This window comes from Drosophila kikkawai, chromosome 2R, assembly GCF_030179895.1.
Source record: "Drosophila kikkawai strain 14028-0561.14 chromosome 2R, DkikHiC1v2, whole genome shotgun sequence".
NCBI lineage: Eukaryota > Metazoa > Arthropoda > Insecta > Diptera > Drosophilidae > Drosophila > Drosophila kikkawai.
The window spans coordinates 25,034,251-25,058,285 of record NC_091729.1 but is presented as its reverse complement, the minus strand read 5'-3'; the positions used below and the strand labels follow the sequence as shown (position 1 = coordinate 25,058,285).

Genomic DNA, 24,035 nt, shown 5'->3' with positions numbered 1-24,035 from the left:
AGACTAACTAAGTAAGTAACTGGGCCTATGTACGGCGGCCAGTCAGTAGTCGGTCGCTGTATGTAGATATATTTATGATTATAACCGGGGAGACGCAGATGGCGATGTCAATGGAGAGGCGAAGCCAAAGCTAAAGCTAAAGCCCGATATCGAGGGTCCAAGACCGAGTCGGAGCCGCATGAACCACGCTGATGACGAACCGCAAGCCAACTGATCGACGCGACGCTCTCTGGGGGCTCGGAGATTGTGAACTGAACCTGAGAGGTGTCTCTGCCTGTGCCGCTGCCTCTGCCTCAGTCAGTGCCTCAGCCTCGGAGACCGAGACCCGATCTGCGATCTATAAGGCCAAAAAGCGAAAAGCACCAGCGAAACCTTTCGCGCAACTCGCAGTCTTGGGCCAGAGCGGCCAGAGAGCGGCAGCTGCTCAGCAAAGCGGAACGAGCAAGTGGCCCAGGTGACTTGGCTCCCAGGCCAGGCCAGGCAGGCCAGCCAAGCCGAGACCCCGAGCAGCTAGCGCGGCGGGTTCTTTGAATCTAATGAAACAAGCCTTATTTAATATTCGTTCTCTCTCACACTCTCCGGTTCTCTCGTGCCGCAGAGTCTCACTTTCGGACAGGGAAAACCTGTTCCCCGACTCATTTGTTGTGGGAGAGACGACTTTGCATTTGGTTTGTTTCAATTGGTTGGAGGCCCCAATGTCGCTGGGGTCTACTCTACGCCACATGCCACTGTGTGAGTGCCGGGGCCACAAATACTTATGAGCAGGCTCCAAACAGGGGGTCTTTACTCATACCAACAGATCGTATGCAAATAAACGCGAAGAGGTATGGTAATGTGTGCGGCGGAACCATCTGGGAAAGGGTGTTATGTGGATCAAATGGGGCACAGAAGAGTTGCAACAGAGATATTTGAAGGGAAAATGTATTTAAATCTAAACAGAAAAGTTTTTAATTAAAGGGTGTTAAGGGGTTTAAGCAAGGGTTCTTTAAATGTAACAATCTAGAAAGATTATGATACCAAAATGGATTGTTTTATAACAAGAAATTAAACTAGAATAAAGGTTAATGGATTAAGCACAGTCTTTAGAATATAAAAAATGAATAATCTATAAATACACCATATAGAAAATATTATAATTAAATAATTTATATTAATATATCATTTAAAAGATTATTGTTTTATTCATTATTAACTCCAATAAGTTTTCATTCTAACTAACCCTTAAGTACTTAGGATCAATGTATGAGATCATAATTACCTTCCCCTACCTACCTACCTTATAAAATATATAGCTCCCCTTCCCACACCTATACCTTCACCTTATATACAAACCCAACTAATCTCAAGTAAATTTCAATTGCAAACTAATGCTTAAACTATTACTATAACGTAAACCTAGCCGTACTATATAAGAACCTAATGTATTCCGTCAGGATAAATCAATAAATCAAATGGCTTTTCCCATGCCAATTCAATTGCCTTTCAGAGAATCATTCTCCCTACCCCCCCAACTACACTTTGGCCCCATTACGCATACGCCCCGTGTGGCTGTAAAAAGCTGGGAATATTCAAATAGAGCCATATTTAATTTTTATTTCACTCTCCACCCACCCAGCGAGAGAGGGGCCAAGCTGTGATTGGTATCCATTGGGAGATAAGCACCCAAATTGCATATTGCAACAACTGCTGGCAGCGGCGAGCAGCCAAGAGCCAAGCCAAGCCCAAAAGATCGGCGAACCTCCCAGAAGACGAGTCAAGTACGTCGGCAGGTAACAGTGCAGGGCATTTAATATACTCGTACTTGTGAGCTTGGGGGGAAAGCAGTGAGGCGGAGGAGGAGGAGGAGGCCGCCGACCAAACAGAGTTCATAATTAAGCGCCAGAATGCCGGGAAAGCCTTCGCTTCTTACCTTAGATGCAAAATATTTGTTTATCACATCGCGATAATTGCCGCCGGCGAACTGAAGCCGCAGTCGAAGTCGAAGCCAAAGTCGTGGATTTATGTGCGGAGGGGCCAAAGTCAGGCAAAAGGTTCCAGCATCGGTCAGACCAAAAGAAAGAAAAGCCCAAAAGATACTAAGCAAGCGTGTGCCGACCGCAGACCCAAGACGGAAGACTGAAGACTGAAGAGGACCGAAAGATCGAAAGACTGAAAGACCAAAGACTAAAGACCGAGAAGGGGGCTGGGATAAGGATTGCGAATGGGAATGGGAATGGGAACTGGGTATGGGGATCGGATCAAAGCGTGCCTCGGTGGTGGGTACAAGTTTATTGGCGTGGCGTATGTGCAAATAGCCGCTCGCTCGGCTCCATCGACTGCTCCAAAAATGTGGGCGTGTGACACTTGAGCGGCTATCGCCAGCGCATCTCGGCCTAAACGCAGCAAAAGAAATAAAAAAAAAAAAAAAACAAATTATTGATAAGCAGATCGGGGGTCTCCCCAGCAGCACTGCAAGAAATCAGCCACTGCCCTCGAATCGAACCAGTTTCCAGCTGCGAGTCTTGGCCGCCTTGATTTCTCCCAGTGCCCCGCCAGGTAGGAGGTGCAGTTTGCGAGTCCTTATCGCTGATTGAAGCTCGGCACACGTTGGTCCAAGTCCCGGGCTCATGCATTGATGATGGCTGTCTCAGTTTTCTGAGGCTCTCTTGCCGTTCTGTTATGTAAGCAGCCGCCACTGCGGTAGGTACAACTGCCATGGAGGCACTGCAGCGCTGCTTTTCCCCAAAGAGGGTGTGTTCCAGCATTGCACAATGAGGCTAAGGAAATAGTTGACAATGAAGTTATTAGTGGTTTAGGATTTGTTTTTAATTAAAAGGATTTAAGTTGTGGTTTTAAGTTGAGTTAAATTTAAGCTGCAGGTGATTTTGAATTGGGAATAGCGCGGCAAACAGTGTTGCAGGGTATGGTCAGCTCAGCGTTGTGGAACACTGTCCGTGTTGCCAGATTGTTTCAACAAATATTTGTTATTGTTTGTTTAATTCTGTTTATAAGGTTCAAGAATTTTTAAAGCTTGCTTAATAACTAAATTTTATCTAGATGTAAAAGTTGTTTTAGCTAAAACCAAAACCACAAATTTCTGCATCCTCAAAAATCCCTTTATCCAGCTATATATGTACATATAATAAAAGTAATGCCTAATTCATATTTCTTAGACATAAACAAATACTTTCAGAACATTACTATGTATTTACATAAATACAAATCAATTCCCTAAATATTTATAGGCCTTGCTTAGCCGGCAAAACCATCTCTTCAATTTTACAAAACCTTTGCTCTTGGCAAACAAAAAACGTTGATAACCAAATGGGGTTTTAAACAAAAATCACATTTAATTGAAACATTCACATTATTTTGTTTCTTTTCTTTTTTATTTAGTTTTGTAAAACCCTAACTCTGCTTGTCTGGAAAAAGATTAGATGCATGGACATCTAAGATCTTGGGCGTTCCTTCTTCTCCTTGTAGAGAGCCAACAGAGAGACGTTGGCCACCTTGACAACCTTGAAACGGACACCGGGAATATCACCGACGGCGTGACCCTTACGACCGAAACCGGCGACCAGAACCTCGTCGTTCTCCTCAATGTAGTTCAAGCTACCGTCACGGGGCACGAAGGCGGTGATCTTCTTGCCGTTCTTGATCAGCTGCACCCTCACGCACTTGCGGATGGCAGAGTTGGGCTGTTTGGCTTCAACGCCGCTGTGGAAAGAAAGAGAATGCAGATTAGAAACTGGTCACAATAGGGAGACTATAATTAAAGGCTAATTATGCTGCTGCTGTTGCTGGCACGCTTGTCATCTCACAGTATAATCCTGTGATTTGAGTTTTCAAACACAACAAAACACAAAAATATACTGCGAGGCGTCGAGACGTGGGTTCTTCGGAGAGGAAGCACTTTGCGGGGGGGACGGGACGGAGGTACTTACACCTTCTCGAGCACGATTCCCTTGGCGTGGGAAGCACCTCCGAAGGGATTGGCCTTCCATCTGGTTCCCAGATGAGCCTTCTTGTAGTCCTTATCGGCCCAGCGCTGGTCGCGGCGATGGTTCACATGCTTCCTGGCAGTGCGCAGACCTCTTGGCTTGCCTGTAATAAATCAAGATAGCTCATTAGTTGTATGAAGACTATTTTAGGGGCGCATCACAATGTAAACAAATGGCAGCTTGCTTATGCGGCTTCGCTTTTCAGGTTAGATCGAGCCAACTATTTTAAAAATAGTTAAATTCAAATTCTGGGCAAATAACACTTGTAGTTGGTCCACACAACTGTCTTGTAAGGTCAAAACACAGTATTTTATTGATATGCCTGGAGATTAATTCGATTTTCTCAGATTTCTGGCCACCAGAACTACCAAGTATCCGACTTGTTTGAATTGTCCGTACTTTCAGCCCGTTTCGACTCCAGTTCACTTACGTCTTTAGCCGCACTGCACTGCTAGCTCCATTTGTTCACTGCTCAGCAAGTGAGTCTGTTTATTTCACGCAAAAACCAATCTTTTTCGCAACTCACCCATGATTTTTCAACTTTCTCGGCAAAAGGCGGAAATAAAAGAAAGAGCGAGACGGTTATAGCCAGGGTGACCAGATGGGAAAATGTAGCTACGTCAGATGAAGTAACGGATTTTACCGTTAACCGTTAACTGGTTACACTGGCATTACGAAACGTAATCAAACACGTAAGCTATCGATTGATTTTGTTCTCACCTTAGTGAGCAAAACGCTAATTTGACGAACATAAATAAAATACGATCGTGTAGAATTATTATATTAAAACTAATCCGTTCCGTTTAACATAAACGTAATCAAATACTTAATCAAACAAAAACGTAACGGTCTTACGTTAAAGATTTACGTAAGAGAAAACATACGTAACAGAATGTATTATCGAAATAAACAATCAACAGTGTGGCCAGCTGCTGCGATTGAGTAAATTTTAGGCATTAACTATAGTGCCCGCATCTGGTCACCCGTGGTTCTGCACGTGTTTTTCTTTTCGAGATTTTGGCCGCGTGTTTAACAGCAGCATTCACATTTCGGCGAAAGTTGTATTAAAAAGTGCAAGTACAGCAACTAATTATGGGCAAACCAGGTGCGGAAAACAAATATCTATTGAGTCTATCTAACGCGCGCTGTACAAACATTGATTTGAGCGCCAACTTAAACATATTGTGGGGTTAATATTCAAACGTGATATCTTTCTTTTGCAGGTTTTAGTCCACGCGGTGGTGGCGGCGGCGGAGGAGGAGGCGGTGGCTTCCGTGGTCGTGGCGGTGGCGGCGATCGCGGAGGTGGCGGCGGATTCCGTGGCCGTGGAGGCGGCGACCGTGGTGGAGATCGCGGCGGCCGAGGAGGATTTGGAGGACGCGGCGGCGGTGGTGGCCGTGGAGGTGGCGGAGGACGCGGAGGCGGTGGCTTCGGCGGACGAGGCGGCGGTGGTGGACGCGGTCGTGGTGGCGGCGGAGGCCGTGGAGGCGGCGGACGTGGAGGCGGCGCCGGAGGCTTCAAGGGCGGCAAAACAGTCACCATTGAAGCGCATCGTCACGAGGGCGTGTTCATTGCCCGCGGCAAGGAGGATGCCCTGGTCACCAGGAACTTTGTACCCGGCTCTGAAGTCTACGGCGAGAAGCGCATCTCTGTCGAGGTTTGTTGTTATTTCATTGTTTATATAAACCTGCTTCTCCCGCTTTCCCTTTTGTTTCCTCGCTGATGATGAGGTTGTGCAGGGGTACAGAACATGGCATTATGTGGTCATGAGCATCCTCGGCGGCCACCTGTGACTGTGTGCACTTCAGGTGCACGTGAAGCAGTTGCTGGGGCTCCAAGGCGTGCTTAGAATTAATGCACAACTGAGGCGCTATTCCAGAGAGACTTTATTTGAAAAACACGCAACTTTCTTCTAATCACACTTCTGTTTCCTTTGCAGACCAATGGCGAGAAGATTGAGTACCGTGTGTGGAATCCCTTCCGCTCCAAGCTGGCCGCTGCTATCCTGGGCGGCGTTGAGCAGATTCACATGCCACCGGGCTCCAAGGTCCTGTACCTGGGCGGTGCTTCCGGAACGACAGTCTCCCATGTGTCCGACGTTGTGGGACCCGAGGGTCTTGTCTACGCCGTCGAGTTCTCTCACCGTTCCGGTCGCGATCTGATCAATGTGGCCAAGAAGCGCACCAACATCATACCCATCATCGAGGACGCTCGACATCCCCACAAGTACCGCATGCTGGTCGGCATGGTGGACACGATTTTCGCCGACGTTGCCCAGCCGGATCAGGGCCGTATTGTGGCGTTGAATGCCCAGCACTTCCTGAAGAACGGCGGACACTTTGTCATCTCGATCAAGGCCTCCTGCATTGACTCGACGGCGCAGCCCGAAGCTGTCTTTGCCGCCGAGGTGAAGAAGATGCAGGCGGACAAGCTGAAGCCCCAGGAGCAGCTCACGCTGGAGCCCTATGAGAGAGACCACGCCGTCGTTGTCGGCGTCTACCGACCACCGCCCAAGCAGTAAGCAGCTGCCTCCTGCCGGGTTTTAGTTTTAAGGCTATTGTACTAATACAGACGTGTTGTATTAAGTTTCTTTTTAAATATAAAACCATAGTTGTAAAGATAAATCAAAATGCAAACTATTTTTGTAGCAAAGACGTACAAAAAATACACAGAAACCAAAAGGAATTGAAGCGGGGCGTGTTAACAGGGTTTAATTGTTGCCAAAAGAGGGTTTCATGATAAAGGATATGACTATAAATTAAGATCCCGTTCCTTTTCCTTTGCTTTATAACACTTTACCTTTTATTGGTGTATTTTTTACTGTCATTAAAACTAAGTTGTAGCATTTTATTCAATTTAATTTTTTAATTTTCATCACAACAGAATACGGAACTACAATGTTATAAATAGTATAAATAAATACAAATTATAAAATAAAACAATATATAGATTTAATGAACTTAAAAAAAAAAATTTTCGCTGCGGACAGGATTCGAACCTGTGCGGGTAGAACCCAATGGATTTCAAGTCTATCTCCTTAACCTCTCGGACACCGCAGCTGGGTATCACACGCTGTCCTAAATACCCAATTTAAGGTACGAGTGAAATTTTATAAATTATATATATATTTTATAAATATATAACTTATTAAAATGGCCTTTTTGCCTTATTTGACGCGCCGCCGCCGCCGGTTCTTTCTTGACTACTACGCCGCCGCCGCCGAGTCATTTTGACCTCTACGCCGCCGCCGGATGCCTTTAACCATCGGCGTAAACCTCTAGTTCCTACGTCTTTAAACGTGCGGTCAGAGTTGTTAGAGCAACAAGTCGCCAGGTACAGTTACGTTCAAAATTTGTTCATATCCCAGGACATATTTCTCTTTATTAATTATTATATAAATAAATATTTCATAATTTAAAAACACTGAATGCTCTTAAATATAATTATTTATTTAATAATTACTATCTAACTTTCTTAGAAATTTATTTTAAGAGTGAAGAAACACTATTTAGTTTACCTTGACTGTACGGAGATAATAGGGAGAGATATGCATTAATAGCTTAGGACCATTTTCCTGGGGCTGCCCACCAAAGCACTTCAGCACACGACGCCCACATTGGAAAATCCAGACAGAAAAAACAAATGGGGAGAAAAGCAATAGAACTCAGCCCGAGGGAACAGTTTTCAGGTTCTACTGGCGCGTTATAGTATATTAGCCGGGTAACGGACATCAGCCGAAATAGCTCAGTTGGGAGAGCGTTAGACTGAAGATCTAAAGGTCCCCGGTTCAATCCCGGGTTTCGGCAAAACTTTTTTGGTTTATTTTTTAAGGGGAAAAGTTTATTTTATATTTTAAAATTTATTTTTAAAGATAAGTTACACAATTTGTTTGTAATATTCTCCAAGCAAAGACATAAACCGTCGTTAGTGGTTGCGCACACCGTTTGACTCAAATGCCACTTTGGACACTAAAGTGCCAACGGCCGAAATAGCTCAGTTGGGAGAGCGTTAGACTGAAGATCTAAAGGTCCCCGGTTCAATCCCGGGTTTCGGCAATTACTTTTTTTTCTTTTAACAAACTTTTTTTTTTTAAATTTATTTTATTAAATCCGTCGCCTACTTTATCATATACGCCATTTTTCATTCGAGTTCAATACTCGAACTTTAAAGGGCTGTATCTTCTGTTCTAATGTATGGATTCTAAAAATCTTAGTCTTGTTTTGTTGGTATGTGTATACACTATGTTTCATAAAAATTTGAAGTCATTCCATAAAGGGAGAAGCCTATGCTTAAGCCAAATGTAAAAAAAGTCAAATGTTACAGTTTTGCACCCAGCTTATTTTCGATCAAATATTTTTATTAATATTTTTTTAATAATGTTTCCACAGCCCCTTAGATTTTTTAAGTTCTCCTATGGAATTTGGCATACTCAGGGTGTAGCCTAGCACAAATTCAGGGGGACTAGCGTACCAGACGTCCTTTGTCTTATCCAAAAGCTCCATCACTCCATTTGAAGGAACTGCATATCTCACGAATTGCGATTTAGCAGGACTCCATAGGTTTTCAATTGGATTCATATATGGAGATTGTACTGGCCACTTTATACACTGAAAATTTTGTGTTGATATCAAATTTTGGACCAAATAGGACGAATGCTTTGGGGGATTTTCTTGCTGAAAAATGCATTTTTCAACAGAAAGACCGAAATTTTCGATGGCTACTGGAAGATTTTGTTGTAATATGCTGACTACGGTAGTCGGACTAAACAAAAATTGATCGATTTGAGTCAGATGATCGCTCCTGGTGTTGAACTAGAAACCCCACCAAGTAATGTGCGCAGACCGTCAAGCACGGTGGCGGCTCAATTATGGTCTGGGGGTGCATACGTAAAAACTGAGTTGGTCCGCTGGTGTTAATCGATGGAATAATGCGGAAGGAACTATATTTAAGCATATTACAACAAAATCTTCCAGTAGCCATCGAAAATTTCGGTCTTTCTGTTGAAAAATGCATTTTTCAGCAAGAAAATCCCCCAAAGCATTCGTCCTATTTGGTCCAAAATTTGATATCAACACAAAATTTTCAGTGTATAAAGTGGCCACTACAATCTCCATATATGAATCCAATTGAAAACCTATGGAGTCCTGCTAAATCGCAATTCGTGAGATATGCAGTTCCTTCAAATGGAGTGATGGAGCTTTTGGATAAGACAAAGGACGTCTGGTACGCTAGTCCCCCTGAATTTGTGCTAGGCTACACCCTGAGTATGCCAAATTCCATAGGAGAACTTAAAAAATCTAAGGGGCTGTGGAAACATTATTAAAAAAATATTAATAAAAATATTTGATCGAAAATAAGCTGGGTGCAAAACTGTAACATTTGACTTTTTTTACATTTGGCTTAAGCATAGGCTTCTCCCTTTATGGAATGACTTCAAATTTTTATGAAACATAGTGTATACACATACCAACAAAACAAGACTAAGATTTTTAGAATCCATACATTAGAACAGAAGATACAGCCCTTTAAAGTTCGAGTATTGAACTCGTGTTACAGTTTTGCTCGTCAGTGTAAATTCCGTCCCATTATTCAGAACACCCGAAAGTAAGAAAAATTCGTTTTGCTTCGTATATAATATTTTTTCATTTATTAGTCTAGTTTTCGACATTATTAGTATTATAGCAAGCCGCCAGTACTTTAAATAATACAAAGTATATATGTAGTGTATCTATTTTTTACTTATAGGCTATGATTAACTAAGAGTGCATGACTATTTATTTTCGGGGCATGCCCCAAAGTTCTATTAAGTAACATTTCCTTTGAACGCATACATATTAAGGAAGTGTAAGGCATCCGGATATAGCAGCTCCATATATTGGGTGTACAAAGTAGATAGCTTAGCTTGACCACAACTCCTGGCCCGGGCCCGGGCCCTGGCTGTGGTCAGCCGGCAGAACATACGATAAATTATAGCAGCCTTACAAATACGATACTCTTTACTCTATTAAGTTACAACTCGAATCGTTCGCAGGTTACTAAAGCTAGTTGGTGCCCCGGCTGGAGGAGGTCTCCGATGCTCAGAAGTCGGGATCGTAGTCGCGCGAGTAGCGCGTCCTACTCGCATGGTTGTTGTAGCTGTACATCTGATGGGCATCGGCGAAGGCATCCGGATACTGGTGTCCGTACGCCTGCTGATGCTGCTGCGGCTGGTGATGATCTCGCCCACTGTACTGGCCGTGGTTGCTGTGACTTCCGTGATGGTGGTGATGCTGCGGCCTCTTCAGGGAGTCGCCCTTCTGGGAGTACGTCGGCTGTTGGTCATAGAAGTAGTCACCGCTGGTGTGCGGATGGCGAGTGGAGCGCCAGCTGTCATAGATGTTGGAACTGTTGCTGCCGTGCATGGAGTTGGTGAAGCGCTAAAGGAAATGAATTAAATAAATAAATTAATTAGAAGGTTTAATAATTAAAAGAGTCAAGTTACCTTTGGCTTGATGGGCTGTTTGGTATCATTCCAGGGATCGTCTATGTTGTAGAAATCATCAACGCCATAGTTATCTACACCGCCCATGTGGTTCACCTTGAGCTCGTTTAGCATGTCATTCGTCAGAGGAATCGGAGCCTTTTTGGCCCTCTTTTGGCGATTCAGCAGCTGCAAGAGGATTAAGGATTAACCAGAGCTCTACGAAAAAATCAAGAGTTGTAAATCACTTACCACTGTGACGCCAAAGATGATGACAAAGACCAGGGAACCCACGCCTATAACAATCACCACAATAGCCCATTGGGGTATAAGCAGATCCTCCTCGGCATATTCAACATTGGTGTGCACATTCTTGGCTATGACTGTAGGGGAAAATTATACATTAATTACTTAACTTCAGGTATATAGTGTTCACCGACTCACCACTAAAATCTGTGGCTACCGGATCAATGATGTATTTGCCCATCTGATAGCTGGCGGTAACCAAATGCTCCTCCTGCGGTCCCGACACGCTGTCCGTCTCATTCTCCTGGGCATCCTTATCCGGCACGGAGGGAGTCGCTGGCTTGGTCAGGGCATCATGGAACAGCTGGCGAATTTCCAGGGTATCCACATCCTCGGTGATGTTGGCCAGCTCCACATAGTAGTCGACCAGGACACTGCCCTTGCTGAAGCTATCGATGCGCACCTTCTTGTACCATTTGTTTAGCTGCGAGGCTCCCGAGTAGACTTCATTGAGCTGTGCCTCCAGCTCGTGGGCCAGATTCTTCCATTCCAGCGTATTGTGATCTAGCAGCTCTGGTTTCCAGGCCACACCATCGATGATCTTGATGGTGGCCGCCAGATCGCAGTCAGCGGTGCAGTGACCCGGTTTCGTGGGTCGCGGTGTCGTCGTCGTCGTTGTGCTCGTCGTCGTGGTGGTGCTGCTACTGGTACTGCTTGTTCCACTGGCCGTCAGCAGATCCTCAAAGTTAATGGTTTGAGCGTTCAGCTTGTCGATGGACAGCGGAGTAGTGGGCGGTGTTGGCCAGCCAGTGAACTCAGTGGTGGCTCTAGTCGGGGGACCCTTCTTGATCACCACTTGCGGTGATCCCTCGTCCTTTTTGGGCTCAGAGGCTGCGCCGTCTTGAGAGGGATGCGGAGTTGTTAGGCGATGGGAACCCACTCGCTTGTGGAAACCCTTGGGGAACACAACCTTTAGGCCACTTCCTCCGCCACTCTCGGTCACAGCGGCTGCTTCAGTGGTGCTGGAAGGCACGGCCTTGGGTTTGCCCGTCGTTGTGGTCGTAGAGGCAGGGTGAACCTTCTTTGACTTGTAGCCAGGTGGCAGCAGCGAGGCAGGGATCTCATCGCTGCTCTCGGAATCCGCCTTGGCGGTTTCATTCAGCTTAAATCCTGGTGGCAACAGACTGCTCAAATCATCGATTTTAATGGGCGTCACACCCTCTGGCAGCTTGGGCTGCTCCTTCTCCTTGGGAGCCTTATAGCCGGGCGGCAGGAACTTGCTCAAGTCATCGAAGGGCACAGCCACTGGCAGGTTTCGGGGAGTGGTCGAGGAGCTGGGAGTGGTGGAGTTCGCCTTGTAGCCTGGCGGCAAGAACTTGGAGATATCATCCACCACAGAAACCTCTGGCTTGGGTGTACTGCTCAATTTGTAGTCCTTGGGCAGAAGGGCGGCCAGGCTGTCGTCGAACTTCACCTCGCTGAAGAGACTCTCCAGGCCAGAGGAGGGCTTGACACTGCTCTCATCCGGTTTCTTAGTTGTCGTTGTCGTGGTAGTAGTTGTCCTGGGCGGCTTATAGCCCTTGGGCAGGAGACCCGCCAGAGCCACGTCCTGCACTGTCACCTGGCCGCTCTTAAAGGACCGACTTATGGTGGAGTTGCGTCCCGGCTTGGGCTTTGTCAGCTCTGCCGGGGGAGCCTCCGTCGTGGACGTGGTTGTTGTAATCTTGCGGTTCTTGTAGCTGGATTTGGGCTTAAAGCCCACTGGCAGGAGTCCCGCCAGCTCGTCCATTTCACCCTCATCGAAGTGCTGTACCTTGAGTTTGCTGCCACTGCTGGTGGTGCTGGGAGCAGAGGTGGTCCTCGGCTGGAACTTCCTGATGTGGGGCACGAATTTACCAGAGCCCGCGGCAGCGGTTGTGCTGGTAGCCGGCGTGGAGGAGTCCATCTGGCTGATTATGGGATATTTCCCGGATAGCAGACCGCTGGACAGCTCTGACTGGACGCGATCCAGCTTATCGATGATGCTCTCGGTGGAGGCGGCAACCGGAGGCTGAACGGAGGAGCTGACAACAGGGACCTCTTCACTGCCCTCTGGCTGTTTCTGCTGCTTGGAGTGCACCTTCCGCTCCAGCTCGGACAGGGTCTGCTTGGTCTCCTCCTGCTCGATGGCGGGGAAGGGCAGGAACCTGGCACCGTTGATGCTGCGACTGGGCTGGATGGAAGCCACCACTACATAGTTTTCCGTGGCATTGGATGCCTTTTCTTCGGTTTCCAAGTTAATGGGAGTGGTGGTGTCTACTTTAGCTTCGGACAGGGTTTCCTCTCCCTCCTCCTCCGTTATTGTGTTGGAACTAGGCGTGACTGGCGCAGGCAGAACAGTGGATCCATTAACCACACTCTTGGTGGTTACCACAGAGATGATTTCGCGATCATCCACATGCTCGGCACTGGGCGTAGACGATGGCTTGGAATCCTGTGCTTCCACCTCTTTGGTTGAGTCTTCGCCACCTTCTTCATCCTCATACTCATAATCCTCACCTTCTCCTTCATCGTCATACTGGGATTCAGATTGCTCTTCCTGCTTGGATGAGCTGTGGCTTTCCTGCTTGGAAGAACTGTGCTCCTCCTGCTTTGTTGGCTTGGGTTCCTCTTCCAGTTTCTCCACCGCCTTTGGGCTCACAACTTCCTCCTGCTCGGATGTGCTTTCAACTGGAGTCTCAGTGGTCACGACCTGTTCTTCCACTTGTAGTTCCTCTGTGGACTGGTTCTCCTGCGGAATAATGGTTGTGACTTCTTCGGCAATCTCCTCTTCCTGAGCAGAGACCAAGGTGGTGGCTTCCACTTCGGCATTGGTGACTTCTGAGACATCCGTTTGGCTTTCCTCGGTGCTAGCGGTGCTGCTCTCATTATCGACTTCCGAAGTGGTGGTGACCTCGGAATGCTCAGCTGGCAGAGATGCCTCATTCTTGGCCACTGTCACTGGCGTCACATTCTCCTCCTGGAGGGGCAGTTTCTCCAAACTAGAGGACTGCGAATGATCCTCTGGTCCCTCATCGGATTCCTGTTCATACTGATCATCGCTGTTTTCCTGATCCTCTTCGTCCTGATCCTCGTCCAGGGCTTCCTCCTCCTCCTCTTCCTCGGCACTCTCGGTGGTGCTAGTGGTGCGGGCAGTGGGTCTGGCTGGCAACTTCAGCCTGGCTCCGCTGTAATTGAAGGGCCTCTTGCTCACCAAACTCACTGGTTCGTTGACTTCGCGACTGATGAAGACGGGACGCCTGGGATTGGGTGACTTTCTGCCAAAACTTGGACGTTCTGAAGGCGTGTTCTGAGTCGTCGAGGTGGTGCTCGTAGACTTGACCCTGTTGCTGCCAAAACGATTGTACCGCTTGCTGCTGACCTCGGCACTGTCCGTGGTCGTGGTGGTGCTGCTGGAAGGAGTGGCACTGCTACCCGGCTGATACCGATTCCTGGGCCTAAAAGGCGTAGAGGCGGGCGTGGCTGGGTTCTCCGGCAGCGCTGAAACCGGAGCCTGGGTCCGTGTCCGTGTGGGTGAGAAGCCACCGCCATTGCCGAACGGCCGAGTGTGGGACGGAGTCACCGGACGCTTGTCGTTCTGCAAGAAGAGATGCGGGTTTTGGATTAATGAGAGCTCAGTCAGTGCATTGTCTCGGATCACGGGAGCAGCTGCACCATGGCTCCGTTCACAGCCTCGACAGACGTCGTCGTCATGGGAAACTGTTACAGTTTCGACATGGAACCGCAATCTCTGCGGTTCGTTCGTCGTCGTCGTCGTCGTCTTCTGCTGTCAATTGTATGGCGTGCGAACTCTTCTCAACCGCTGCTGTGCCATTCAAGTGATTCTCAAATTTGTCTAAAGCGTTTTGTGCAAATTTTCCTAGACCAGTAATCCCCATTCCCTTATATCTCCTCCAACCCCCATCCAACCATCCGTTCATCTTTAATTTATGCGCTCGTATTTATTTAATTTTTATGTGAAGGCAACCTCGCAACTGTCAAAGTTAGGAGAATCCTCACAGCAGGTTGCCAAATCCAAGGCACAGAGAGAAATAGGGGTACTTGGTAATTGATTTAATAGCAGATGATGATGGGTTATGACACTGTATGGTTGAAAGGGAGATGGTATTCTATTTAGGTTAAGATATATGAAGAAAGGGCATATAGAGTTCTCTTTCTACCTTTAAGAAATGATAGAAGCTATGAGTACTTCAGATGAGTAGTTGGTCATGGGGATATGACACTGTATTATTGTAAGTGTGACAGTGTTCTCTAAGATAATTTAATTTATTTTTAATTTAAATTTATATGTTAGAAATTACTGAAATAAATTCTTGAAAGCTGGGAAAGATGGCGTAGAAAATGTTATAGAAAACAATACTACTCCCTTATTTCTCTCTGTGTGCTTTAGTGTTAGGAGTCATAAAGATGATTGGAGATTGGCAAAGCTTCGGATGGCTGGCTGACTGGATGGAGAATGGGACGAGAGGATGAATTTGTTAACCACTAAAAGGCATGATCTCAAAAGTAATGCCAACTAATGAGTTTTCGAGCGCCCACTAGCAATTGTTATTATTATGGCCGATTAATCGTGAACCGATTTGATATTTAAGCCCGGCATCCATCAAGGCAGCACTTTCGCCTGAATGGGCCAACAAATTGCAGCAATTAACTTGAGAAATTTATGTGGGCAAAACGAGAAATGGAAAATGAGAAATAGAGAAAACGGAAAGGGAACTACTACTCTTCCGCTCTGACATTTCAATTATGAGAGTTTGAAATGTTTAAAATATACGAGTAAATATTTGTGGAGCCAAAAGTTATGTGCACAAACACTTGCCTTCTGGAGTTGTTTTTCTCTTTTTTTTTGTAAATTTTTTATAAATAAACAGAAATTGGTAAGGCAAACATGATTTATGAACGCAGCTTGTTGGTGGTTGGCTTTGCCAAAACGTTAAGCAAATAACAATAAAAAATAAAAATGTGGAGCATGAAATGCAATCGGGTGAAAGGTAAACTATAATTCGATTTGGCCTTTTTCTGCGGTTATTTTCAAAAAGTAAACTTTTGGAACTGGTTCTGAAGTTTGGCTACTTGAAATGAGGGGAGAGAAAAAAGCGCCTCAAAGCATTTACTGTTTGGAAGTCACGTAAGACTCAAAGAAATAATAAAAAAACAAAAAATAACCTCCAACAGATATTGGCTAAAATCAGAGCAGAGCCAATTGTTTTGTTAACTTGTTATGCAATTGACGCTGCGAAATTGTTTTTGCCCGTGTTCCGAGCTCTCGAGTTCGAGTTCGAGTGCTTCTTGTTATGCCAATTGAGATTGCTTTTCAGCCGCTTTTACTTTCTGGGATCGCCACTCCAGATCTCGGCTTCGATCTCGTTTGCCATCTCTCGATTTCCTTACCCCGGACTCGCTGAAGTGGGCCAGAAATTGCGTCTGCTGGTGGGGCACATTGATGCGCTGCGTCTGCGGCTGGAATCCTCCTCCATTCAGGCTATTGCCAGCTCCATTCCGTATCGCCTTTGAGCGTGTGAAGCCGTTGGTCACTGATGCACCAGTTCCCGCTCCAGCTCCAGCACCAGATACCGCCGATGCTGCCGGCACTCCAAAGGGGCGTGGCGAGATATCGTAATAGTCCGTCTGGCGATTCGGTTTCTGCGGCCGAAAAAAGCGTTGTGGAAGAGAAAAAACATCGTGATAGGCTTTTAATGGTGTTATGGCAAAAGCAGGTTAATTAGTTTTAGTTTAGGTTTTTCTTTCGTTTGAGGGGTTTGTCAAATGATATAAAAAGTTTGATAAATAATGAATTAGGGATTCAAGCAGAATGGGCTTATAATTAAAAAGAGTTGTGAGGGGGGAAAAATAAGCCATGAAGTTGGGGTAAAACCCAGGAGGAGATGGGGTCTTGAAGGTAAGGTAGTATTATTTAATACATTTTTATTTTTAACTTTTAATTAAAAATAAATAAATTAGAAGGCTACCATTGCAAGGGTACACAATCTTCGGCTTTCTAAACTTAGCTTCCCATCTTGGTTTTTAATTTAAATATATTTATAAGCTTTTTTTGTTTCCCTCAAAGACTCCCGAAAATAAACATTGATAAATAATGGATCAAGTTCTTAGGCAGAATTTAGCATATAATTAAAAATCAATTTGTCGAAGCCATTAACTTAAAAATGGCGCACCTTCTGGTTATTGAACTTTCTTAGTTGATGATCTAGAGAAGAGTTTTAAATTACAAAAGAATAAAAAATTCCAACTGAATCATTCAACAAAACTCCAAATGAATCATTGAAGTAGGTTTTTTTAATGTTTCAAGTATAAACCCACACATTTAGTCACCTTTAAATGTAAATTATCTTTGAAGGTTCTTTTTTAAATAAAACCCCATAATTTCATAAGAAAAACCATCCAAGAGTAAGAGTAATTTCCCAATTAAATAGACACACCTTAGCCCCTCTAACGTAACAGTTTTATAGGTTTTATAAGCTGCTACAAGCTGACTTTGATCAGGGTCTTAAAACGATACCCCAAAAGTGCTCTCAAAAGTGACAGAACTATCATAAGTCCGACTTAAGCCGGGTCTTAAGTTGACAAAGTCCATAATCTAGGCCAAACTTCAGGTGGGAAAAAAAAACACTCGTAAGAGCCCAGAAGAAACCCTTCTCAATCGCCTTCGACGTGCTGCAGACAAAGCCACACAGAGCTCTAGATATCGAAAGCTGCAGCAGCGAGCAGACAATGGAAATCGATTGAAAATATTTGATTGAAGTGTATCAAGGTCGTTTGGAGGCGATATATTCAGCTGGCTCACTAATTATCCGAAATCCAAATTGCCGCCAGTTTCGCCTCCAATCCAATCCAATCCCAAGTACTTGTTATTATTGGTACTTTGTATTGTTTGTTGTTGATTGTGTGTTAGCTATGTGCTTAGTTTTTGTTGTTATTTTTTTGAAAGCCTAGTTGTGCTGCATTGGCTGCCAAAGTTTTGCTCTGTTAAGCAAATTGCATACAAAACGCAAGTTTTGTTGCTAAAAGGCGCATTTCAATGCATTTATTTTTCCGCTTCTTGACGGAGCTGTTTACGCATCAGAAAATTCACGTTTCCATCCGCCAAACAACGAACTCTAAGCTGAAATTTTCTGGGTTTTGAGATTTTCTCTCTGGAGTCCGTAGAGAAATGCGGTTTGTTGCCCATTGGACTTACTCTGATTAACCGACATTTAATGGGCGGGGCGGCTACAGTGTAATCAACACCTTCACATTGGTACACGGAGAAAAATTGTGGGATGTTTATAAGCATATATTCATATATATTCAGTACTGTTTACCGGTATATAACCGGATTTAAAGGGTAAAGAAAGCACCCAATTGGCAAAAACTCAATACAAAAATCTGCAATTTTAATTCGTAAATAAAAATTACTGCATTTCCCCTCTGTTTACTCTGTTTAATATATGTTTTGTGTGCTCTGATATGCTCAGAGATTGAAAATTTCACTGCCCCATTGTCAGTTGTCTCATTGTGTGGTTAGTCAGCAAAGAAAGCGATCGCCAGTCGGTGGGGGGGGAAATTAAAAACAAACGTTTCTAAGACATTTGTCAATACGGCTAGCATAATGAAACTATGAAAGCTTCGCTCACGAAGCTAAGAGCTGGGGAGTTATTGCAGCGCCACTTATGCGATGTCATTACGACGCACTTTCCCCTTAGACCAACACACGGCACACACACTAACTCCTGGCCATGGCCAATCAGTCGTCATTCAAACAAATCACAATTTCCATTATGGTTTATGATAAGCTGGCTCGTAACGAGTGGGCAGGAGGATCTTTTCAGTAGCTCTCATACCTAGCTGATCCTGCCTGGAGCTGTCTTCATTCATCATCAGTCTGAAAGGAGCACCTCGAAAGGGTTCTGTAGGTTAGACTGGCTGCACAATTGCAGAAATCACTTCACGAGCTGAGCCAAGTTAATTGAGTTTTTCTTTAAGCCAACAAAGCTCTCTATAGTGCATTGAGACCCCTGGCTGTGCAGTTCCCCCTTGCAGCTCTTGGAACCTCCTCTGAACCACAAAAGCGCATTTCAATTAGGGCCACAGAAGACCTGCCTGCAAAGTGCGTGCTCATCGCCTTTCAGGCTGGCAATAAACAATATGAATTTACACTTTTTTCAATTAAGAAACACTCAGGCTGGCCTGGCACCCCTCCCTTTTCTGGCTTTCATGAATTTGAATCCACAGTCACGAGTACTCACGCATATATTTGTTGATATGCAGAAGCCCCCAACGATTCGCTTTGTCTGCCTTTTGGTCAAGTGAAAGTAAGAGGGAGAGACTTGCAGTTCCCGGCATTTCTTACACGCACATTGGGGTATATTTATAATATCTTTAATTTGATTATAGCTCTCATATGTTGTGGGGTTTTTTTTTAATATTTCTCTGGTGACTGGTTAGCGTGCAGCCTACGGACATTTTAAAAAGCAAAACTAACAGTTTTTGGCAGTCGCGTGCCAAGGCAATAAAAATGAAGCAGTAAAAGGTAACAGAGATGTTTCCAGCCAGGTGATAGATGTAAGAGAAAGGTTGAAAGTGAGATGATTCCTTGATTTTAAAGTATATTTTAATAAATATTTCCTGGACTCTTTGATATAGGTATTTATCTATATTAAAGAAGAGGAATTTATCAGCTGTTTATATCTTATTTTATATGCCAACATTTATTATTAAATCCAATTTCTGTTTAATAAAATGTAATCTCTTTTGGAAGCTTTCTAAAATATTGATTTTTAATCAAAACTATTTACATCCTCTGTTCGTTTTTGTGGCACGCCATATGTAGTTACCCACCAAAGCCAAAGGCAATTTACAAATTCCCGCCCCCCCCTGCAATTTTTCAAATTTTCTCGTATGCCTGTGGCATGTGGAAATCCTTTTTTTTTTGCATTCGATTTGATTTCGTTTTTGGCGTTGATTGACTGGCATGCCTAAAGCCCACAAAAAGAGACCAGGCCCACAAAAAAAAACCCCACTTAATTTCCTAAATCGTAGCTCTCCGCATAAGGAAATGTAATGTTTTGGAAAATAATTGAATTTGAATTTGAATTTAAATTTTTGTTGTACTTACCGCAAACTGGGAATTGCCACCACCATATGGAGCACCGCTGCCGAAGGGGGAACTGACCGCCGGCACCGCCGATTGCTTGGCATTCTCATTGGCTATGAAAAGGAGTTGCTCCTGGTAGGAGCCTGGAGCAGCGGGTGAGAAGCCGCCGGAGCTGGCACGGAAACCATTGAGGGACTGCGGCTGCTGCTGGCGGGGAAAGGTTCCAGATGATGGCACAAATCGGTTTTGCGAGGGGAAATAGTAGCTGGAAGTATCTGAAGGTCGCAAAAATACACAAATAATTAGTAAAATGGCGAAAATGTGTCAACAATCAATTAATTTGTACACCTTTCGTTGCCTCTGGCAACGTTTAACCATGAAACACATGGCAGTGCGGCACCAAAACCTAAAAATCATTGCTCTTAATTGCGCGAAAAGTGTAATAAATAAATATAAATAAATAAAGCCTCCGGCGTTGACGTCTGGCACCCCATAAATTATATCATTTTTCTCTTTTTTTGGGTCACAAATTTGTCACAGCATGGCGAAAAAATATTTGGCACGCATTTGTCAAGCCAGAAAAGAGACGTTCGTTTGCTTAAAGTTTCCTTTTAAGTAATTACCCAAAAAGTCGTGGGGTTTCCCAACTCAAAATCGATCAGAAAACCCTTAGCTATTCCCCATAAATAACCCATAATAATAGCTTATTATATATTGTGAAGATTCCCGGGATAGTTAAGCTAATAATAACCCATTAAATTGTTAAATTTTTAAGTCTAGCTTGTCCCCATTTTTCATGTTTACTTGGCTACATCTTTTCGGGTATTATTTTTGCCCAATTTTAAGTTGATTGAAAAAAGAAAAAGTGTAGCAAACTGCAAGAGGATATCTTATTATATTATTATTATTATTGTAATTCGTGGGGAACCCAAATTTACAATGCTTCAATGCGTCACAATCCTGACTCTTTGACCCACAATGTCTTGCCTCAAAAAATTAACAAACAAGAAAAATAACAAGAAAATGCAGTTGAACCACGCAAACTCTTATTATTTTTACGTTTTTCTCGTGTGTCGACAGATTTTGGGAGTCGCTAATTGAAAATTGAAATATCATATGGCAGCCGTTTTTTTACTTTTAACGAAATTGCAGCCGCGGCAGCGTTTCATTGAACATTTTATCAGACGAATTTATGCAAGAGCCTCGAGCTTTGGAGGCTTTGGAGTGGGGACAACGCCTACATGGGGTCTCCGAGTGAGGCACTCTATGCCTTCACACCTTGTTTTTACCTGAATCGCTTTTAACTGCAAATAATTGCCGTTTATTATCGCATCTAAGAACGCGACGAGGCGTCGCATGTCTCGCACATTTGCCGCGAGTTGTCGAAACTGACTGGAGATTAGTTTAGGGTTTTGATTAATGGGCCAAGCGGGATCTCTCTTTCAGATGGAATAAACCCAAAATATTTTGTATGCCAAGGCAGTGGCAGGCATTGCCGAGATTGTTTACTTAAGGCTTCTTATGAACGCCCACTTCCGTTGTTTGGCAGTGAAGTTAAGTGCATTACGAATAAACTAAGCTCAAAAGGGGGTTAATTTTAATTTAGTAAATGGTTTTTGTAAGTTAATTCTTTAAATATTATTTTTATTTTATAAGACAATGTATTTTGTTAAGGTAAAAAAAGTTTCTATCACTCCAAACATAGTTTTATTTATTATAAGAGCTTTTTTAGTCCCTAGAATGTAATTTTCATCAAGTTAATATTGTCATTGAAATTTAAAGATTATATTTAATAATATTAAGAAACTTTATCAACCTGATTTCAAACCAAATACACATACTGGCTGTTTAGTTTTACTAAAAATCTCGAAAACTATTTAAATAATTTAAATTAAAAACTAAAAAACTAAATAAAATGAAATACTTTTAGCAGATTTTCTACACATTTCCTACATCTACCCTAACACTGCTTGCTCACTGCTTTGAAACCTGTTGCTGACCACTGCTTGTCCTGGTGGAAATGCTAACCTGACGCCAAACAGCTGAGGCCGTTCGTGGTTCTCCCTGCTAAGAGGCCGCTCAGAACGCTCTGTTCTTAGTATAAAATAAACACACGCGAGTTCAACTCCCACTCGAGGTGAGAAATTTTAGTTACGTTTTCCTTCTGCGCTTGGGCAAGGGTGCTTATGCTATTCCAAGCGTACTTACTCTAATCCGCAAAAGGTAGATTAAATCGTTCGCTCTCCATTGCCGTTGACGCTGCACTATAGCTCCATATATCCAAGTGGGCATTGCAGTTCTAATAGGGGTGAATACAATTCTTTTTTTTTCTGATATTTTTCTACAACTTTACTCATTAGCATGCCGTGTGCACTTGACCCAAAAATCGAAAAACCGTCAAAATAAATTAAAGTTTGATGACGATTTCGTTGATGTCGTGACACATTTGCCTATTTTGTGGCCAGAAGTTTACTAGACGGCGGCAGCAACCTTCGGGCTCTTGTCGCATAAATATGCCTATAGATCGGAAATTGGAATTTATTGTAAGTTTGGCCAGAGGGGATTCGAGAGATGCGGTCAGAATTTATTATAAACAGAGCTATATCTCTGGCTGTTGGAGTATCTTTATATAGACAAACGTATCCGTACACTGAAGAAGAATCTATAGCATATAGCTGGTTCAGATTATCTTCTTTTGCTAATAATAGAAAATTATAATTATATAAACCCAAAAAGAGCCCAAATTGAGCCCTAAGTTGATGGCACGCTTTAAAGTTGCTCCGGGCAAGGAAGAGTCTGCCACAGCCACACCGATATCGCAAGGTTCGCCATTCAATCGCCGATGTCAAGTAGGTCCTTCTATCTATATCCTTAAGTTTTCTGAGGCTTATCTTAATTTGCCACCTTTAATATGAAGGGTATGCAAGGTCCGGCCTTTATTATAATAGGTTTCCCTTAAGAGGTTTTTATACCCTTGCAGGGTATTATAATTTCAGTCTGAAGTTTGCAACGCAGTGAAGGAGACGTTTCCGACCCCATAAACCATATATATTCTTGATCAGCATCAACATGCGAATCTTTCTAGACATTTCCGGAAGAAATCGATTTTTTGGCCATTTTTGCGAAATTTCATAAGGGGTTACATCATTAAAATTTGCAGAAATAGCCAAAAATTTCGATTTCTTAAAATTTTAAATTTGGTATGCAGTTTTTTTAAATTAATAAAAACTAACACAAAACTGCTTTCCGAATCGAAATTAATGCATTTTTGGCTTAGTTATGATATATTTTAATTGTTACCTGCAAGGGTATACAAACTTTGGCTGGCTAAAGTTAGCTTTCTTTCTTGTTAAAATATCTTTCAAGTTATTCATTATAACTACACTACGAGAAATTTTGTAGCCCTATAAAATGAAACTTTAAGAGCACGCAGACTGTTTAGTAAAAAGGTCTTTCTGGATGTGACAATCCCATTTGAAAGCCCATTGTGCAAAGCCTGCTCCGACAATGGCCTGCCACGATTCAAGTCCGTTTCAACTTAGCCGCCGCCGCCGCCAGTGTCCGGTGGTTCTAACTCGGCCCAAAGGTGACTCTGGCAAACTGTCGTCTGCATTTGGCATTTGGCTAAGACGAACAAAAACAGGAAAATGGCCGAAAACAATGGGGCGGCCGCAACGACCGAGGGGCGTTGTGTGGGTTAAGCGGTTCAATGCAATACCATTTTCAGCCAAAGCGGCGATCGGTGATGGCTAATCGGCATCCCCGGCCACCGGTGAGAGAGAGACTGGTCACGTCAAGTGCTATTCCCACAGCACAGTGGTTTAAGGTTGGGTTGTAGATGAAGTCTATATGGAAGATTATTGTATGTATTCTGTTTAGTAAGTATTATTGACAATTTGTAGAGAAATGCCTGAGAATTCTCTAGAATTTACTACTCTTTCAGTCCTGTGGCTGCTGAACTGAACTAAAAAATATAATAATCCCTTAAATGAAAAATTAAATCAAATCCCACAACCACTGTGCCTGATCTATCAGCTCCACTGCTTGACATTTACTATTTTGCAGTTAAGAATTTAAAATTTACACGGCATTTATATATAGCTGCTGGTTTCGCACATCTCTCGTTCATATAGCTGCGCTTATATCGGGGTGTTTCGGGGGCTAATTATGCCAGTGACAATAGAGTCTCTCCTATTCACTGGCAGCACTGGGCTGGGCT

At 43.8% G+C, this 24,035-nt stretch overlaps 3 protein-coding genes and 3 non-coding genes across 8 annotated transcripts in view; 3 read left to right on the top strand and 3 right to left on the bottom strand.

Annotated features, from left to right (window-relative positions):
- Positions 1-3,304: 3,304 nt before the first annotated feature.
- RpS23 (ribosomal protein S23) lies at positions 3,305-4,653 on the bottom strand. Its single transcript, XM_017164197.3, has 3 exons — positions 4,507-4,653; positions 3,924-4,083; positions 3,305-3,696 (listed from the first exon to the last, which is right to left on the bottom strand). The coding sequence occupies exons 1-3, from the start codon at positions 4,508-4,510 to the stop codon at positions 3,429-3,431; spliced, it is 432 nt and encodes a 143-aa protein (XP_017019686.1). The 5' UTR covers positions 4,511-4,653; the 3' UTR covers positions 3,305-3,428.
- A 277-nt stretch (positions 4,654-4,930) lies between these two features.
- Positions 4,931-6,830, top strand: Fib (rRNA 2'-O-methyltransferase fibrillarin). Its single transcript, XM_017164529.3, has 3 exons — positions 4,931-5,085; positions 5,204-5,637; positions 5,920-6,830. Exons 1-3 carry the CDS (start codon positions 5,073-5,075, stop codon positions 6,499-6,501), a joined length of 1,029 nt encoding a protein of 342 aa, XP_017020018.1. The 5' UTR covers positions 4,931-5,072; the 3' UTR covers positions 6,502-6,830.
- A 127-nt stretch (positions 6,831-6,957) lies between these two features.
- TRNAS-UGA (transfer RNA serine (anticodon UGA)) lies at positions 6,958-7,039 on the bottom strand. Its single transcript has one exon. It is a non-coding gene; the product is annotated as a tRNA-Ser (tRNA).
- A 674-nt stretch (positions 7,040-7,713) lies between these two features.
- On the top strand, positions 7,714-7,786 carry TRNAF-GAA (transfer RNA phenylalanine (anticodon GAA)). The gene has a single exon. It is a non-coding gene; the product is annotated as a tRNA-Phe (tRNA).
- Positions 7,787-7,962: 176 nt separating this feature from the next.
- TRNAF-GAA (transfer RNA phenylalanine (anticodon GAA)) lies at positions 7,963-8,035 on the top strand. Its single transcript has one exon. It is a non-coding gene; the product is annotated as a tRNA-Phe (tRNA).
- Positions 8,036-9,677: 1,642 nt separating this feature from the next.
- The window catches only part of LOC108073037 (uncharacterized), a 58,344-nt gene continuing 43,986 nt past the window's right edge, over positions 9,678-24,035 (bottom strand). For all 3 annotated transcript variants that reach the window (XM_070284108.1, XM_017164499.3, XM_070284107.1), the window contains exons 3-8: positions 19,838-20,091; positions 16,117-16,368; positions 10,885-14,302; positions 10,693-10,823; positions 10,462-10,629; positions 9,678-10,396 (exon numbers count right to left, since the gene is read on the bottom strand). In XM_070284108.1, coding sequence (XP_070140209.1) covers positions 10,058-10,396; positions 10,462-10,629; positions 10,693-10,823; positions 10,885-14,302; positions 16,117-16,368; positions 19,838-20,091 — 4,562 coding nt within the window. In that variant the 3' untranslated portion in view covers positions 9,678-10,057. The remainder of the gene's footprint in view (positions 10,397-10,461; positions 10,630-10,692; positions 10,824-10,884; positions 14,303-16,116; positions 16,369-19,837; positions 20,092-24,035) is intronic.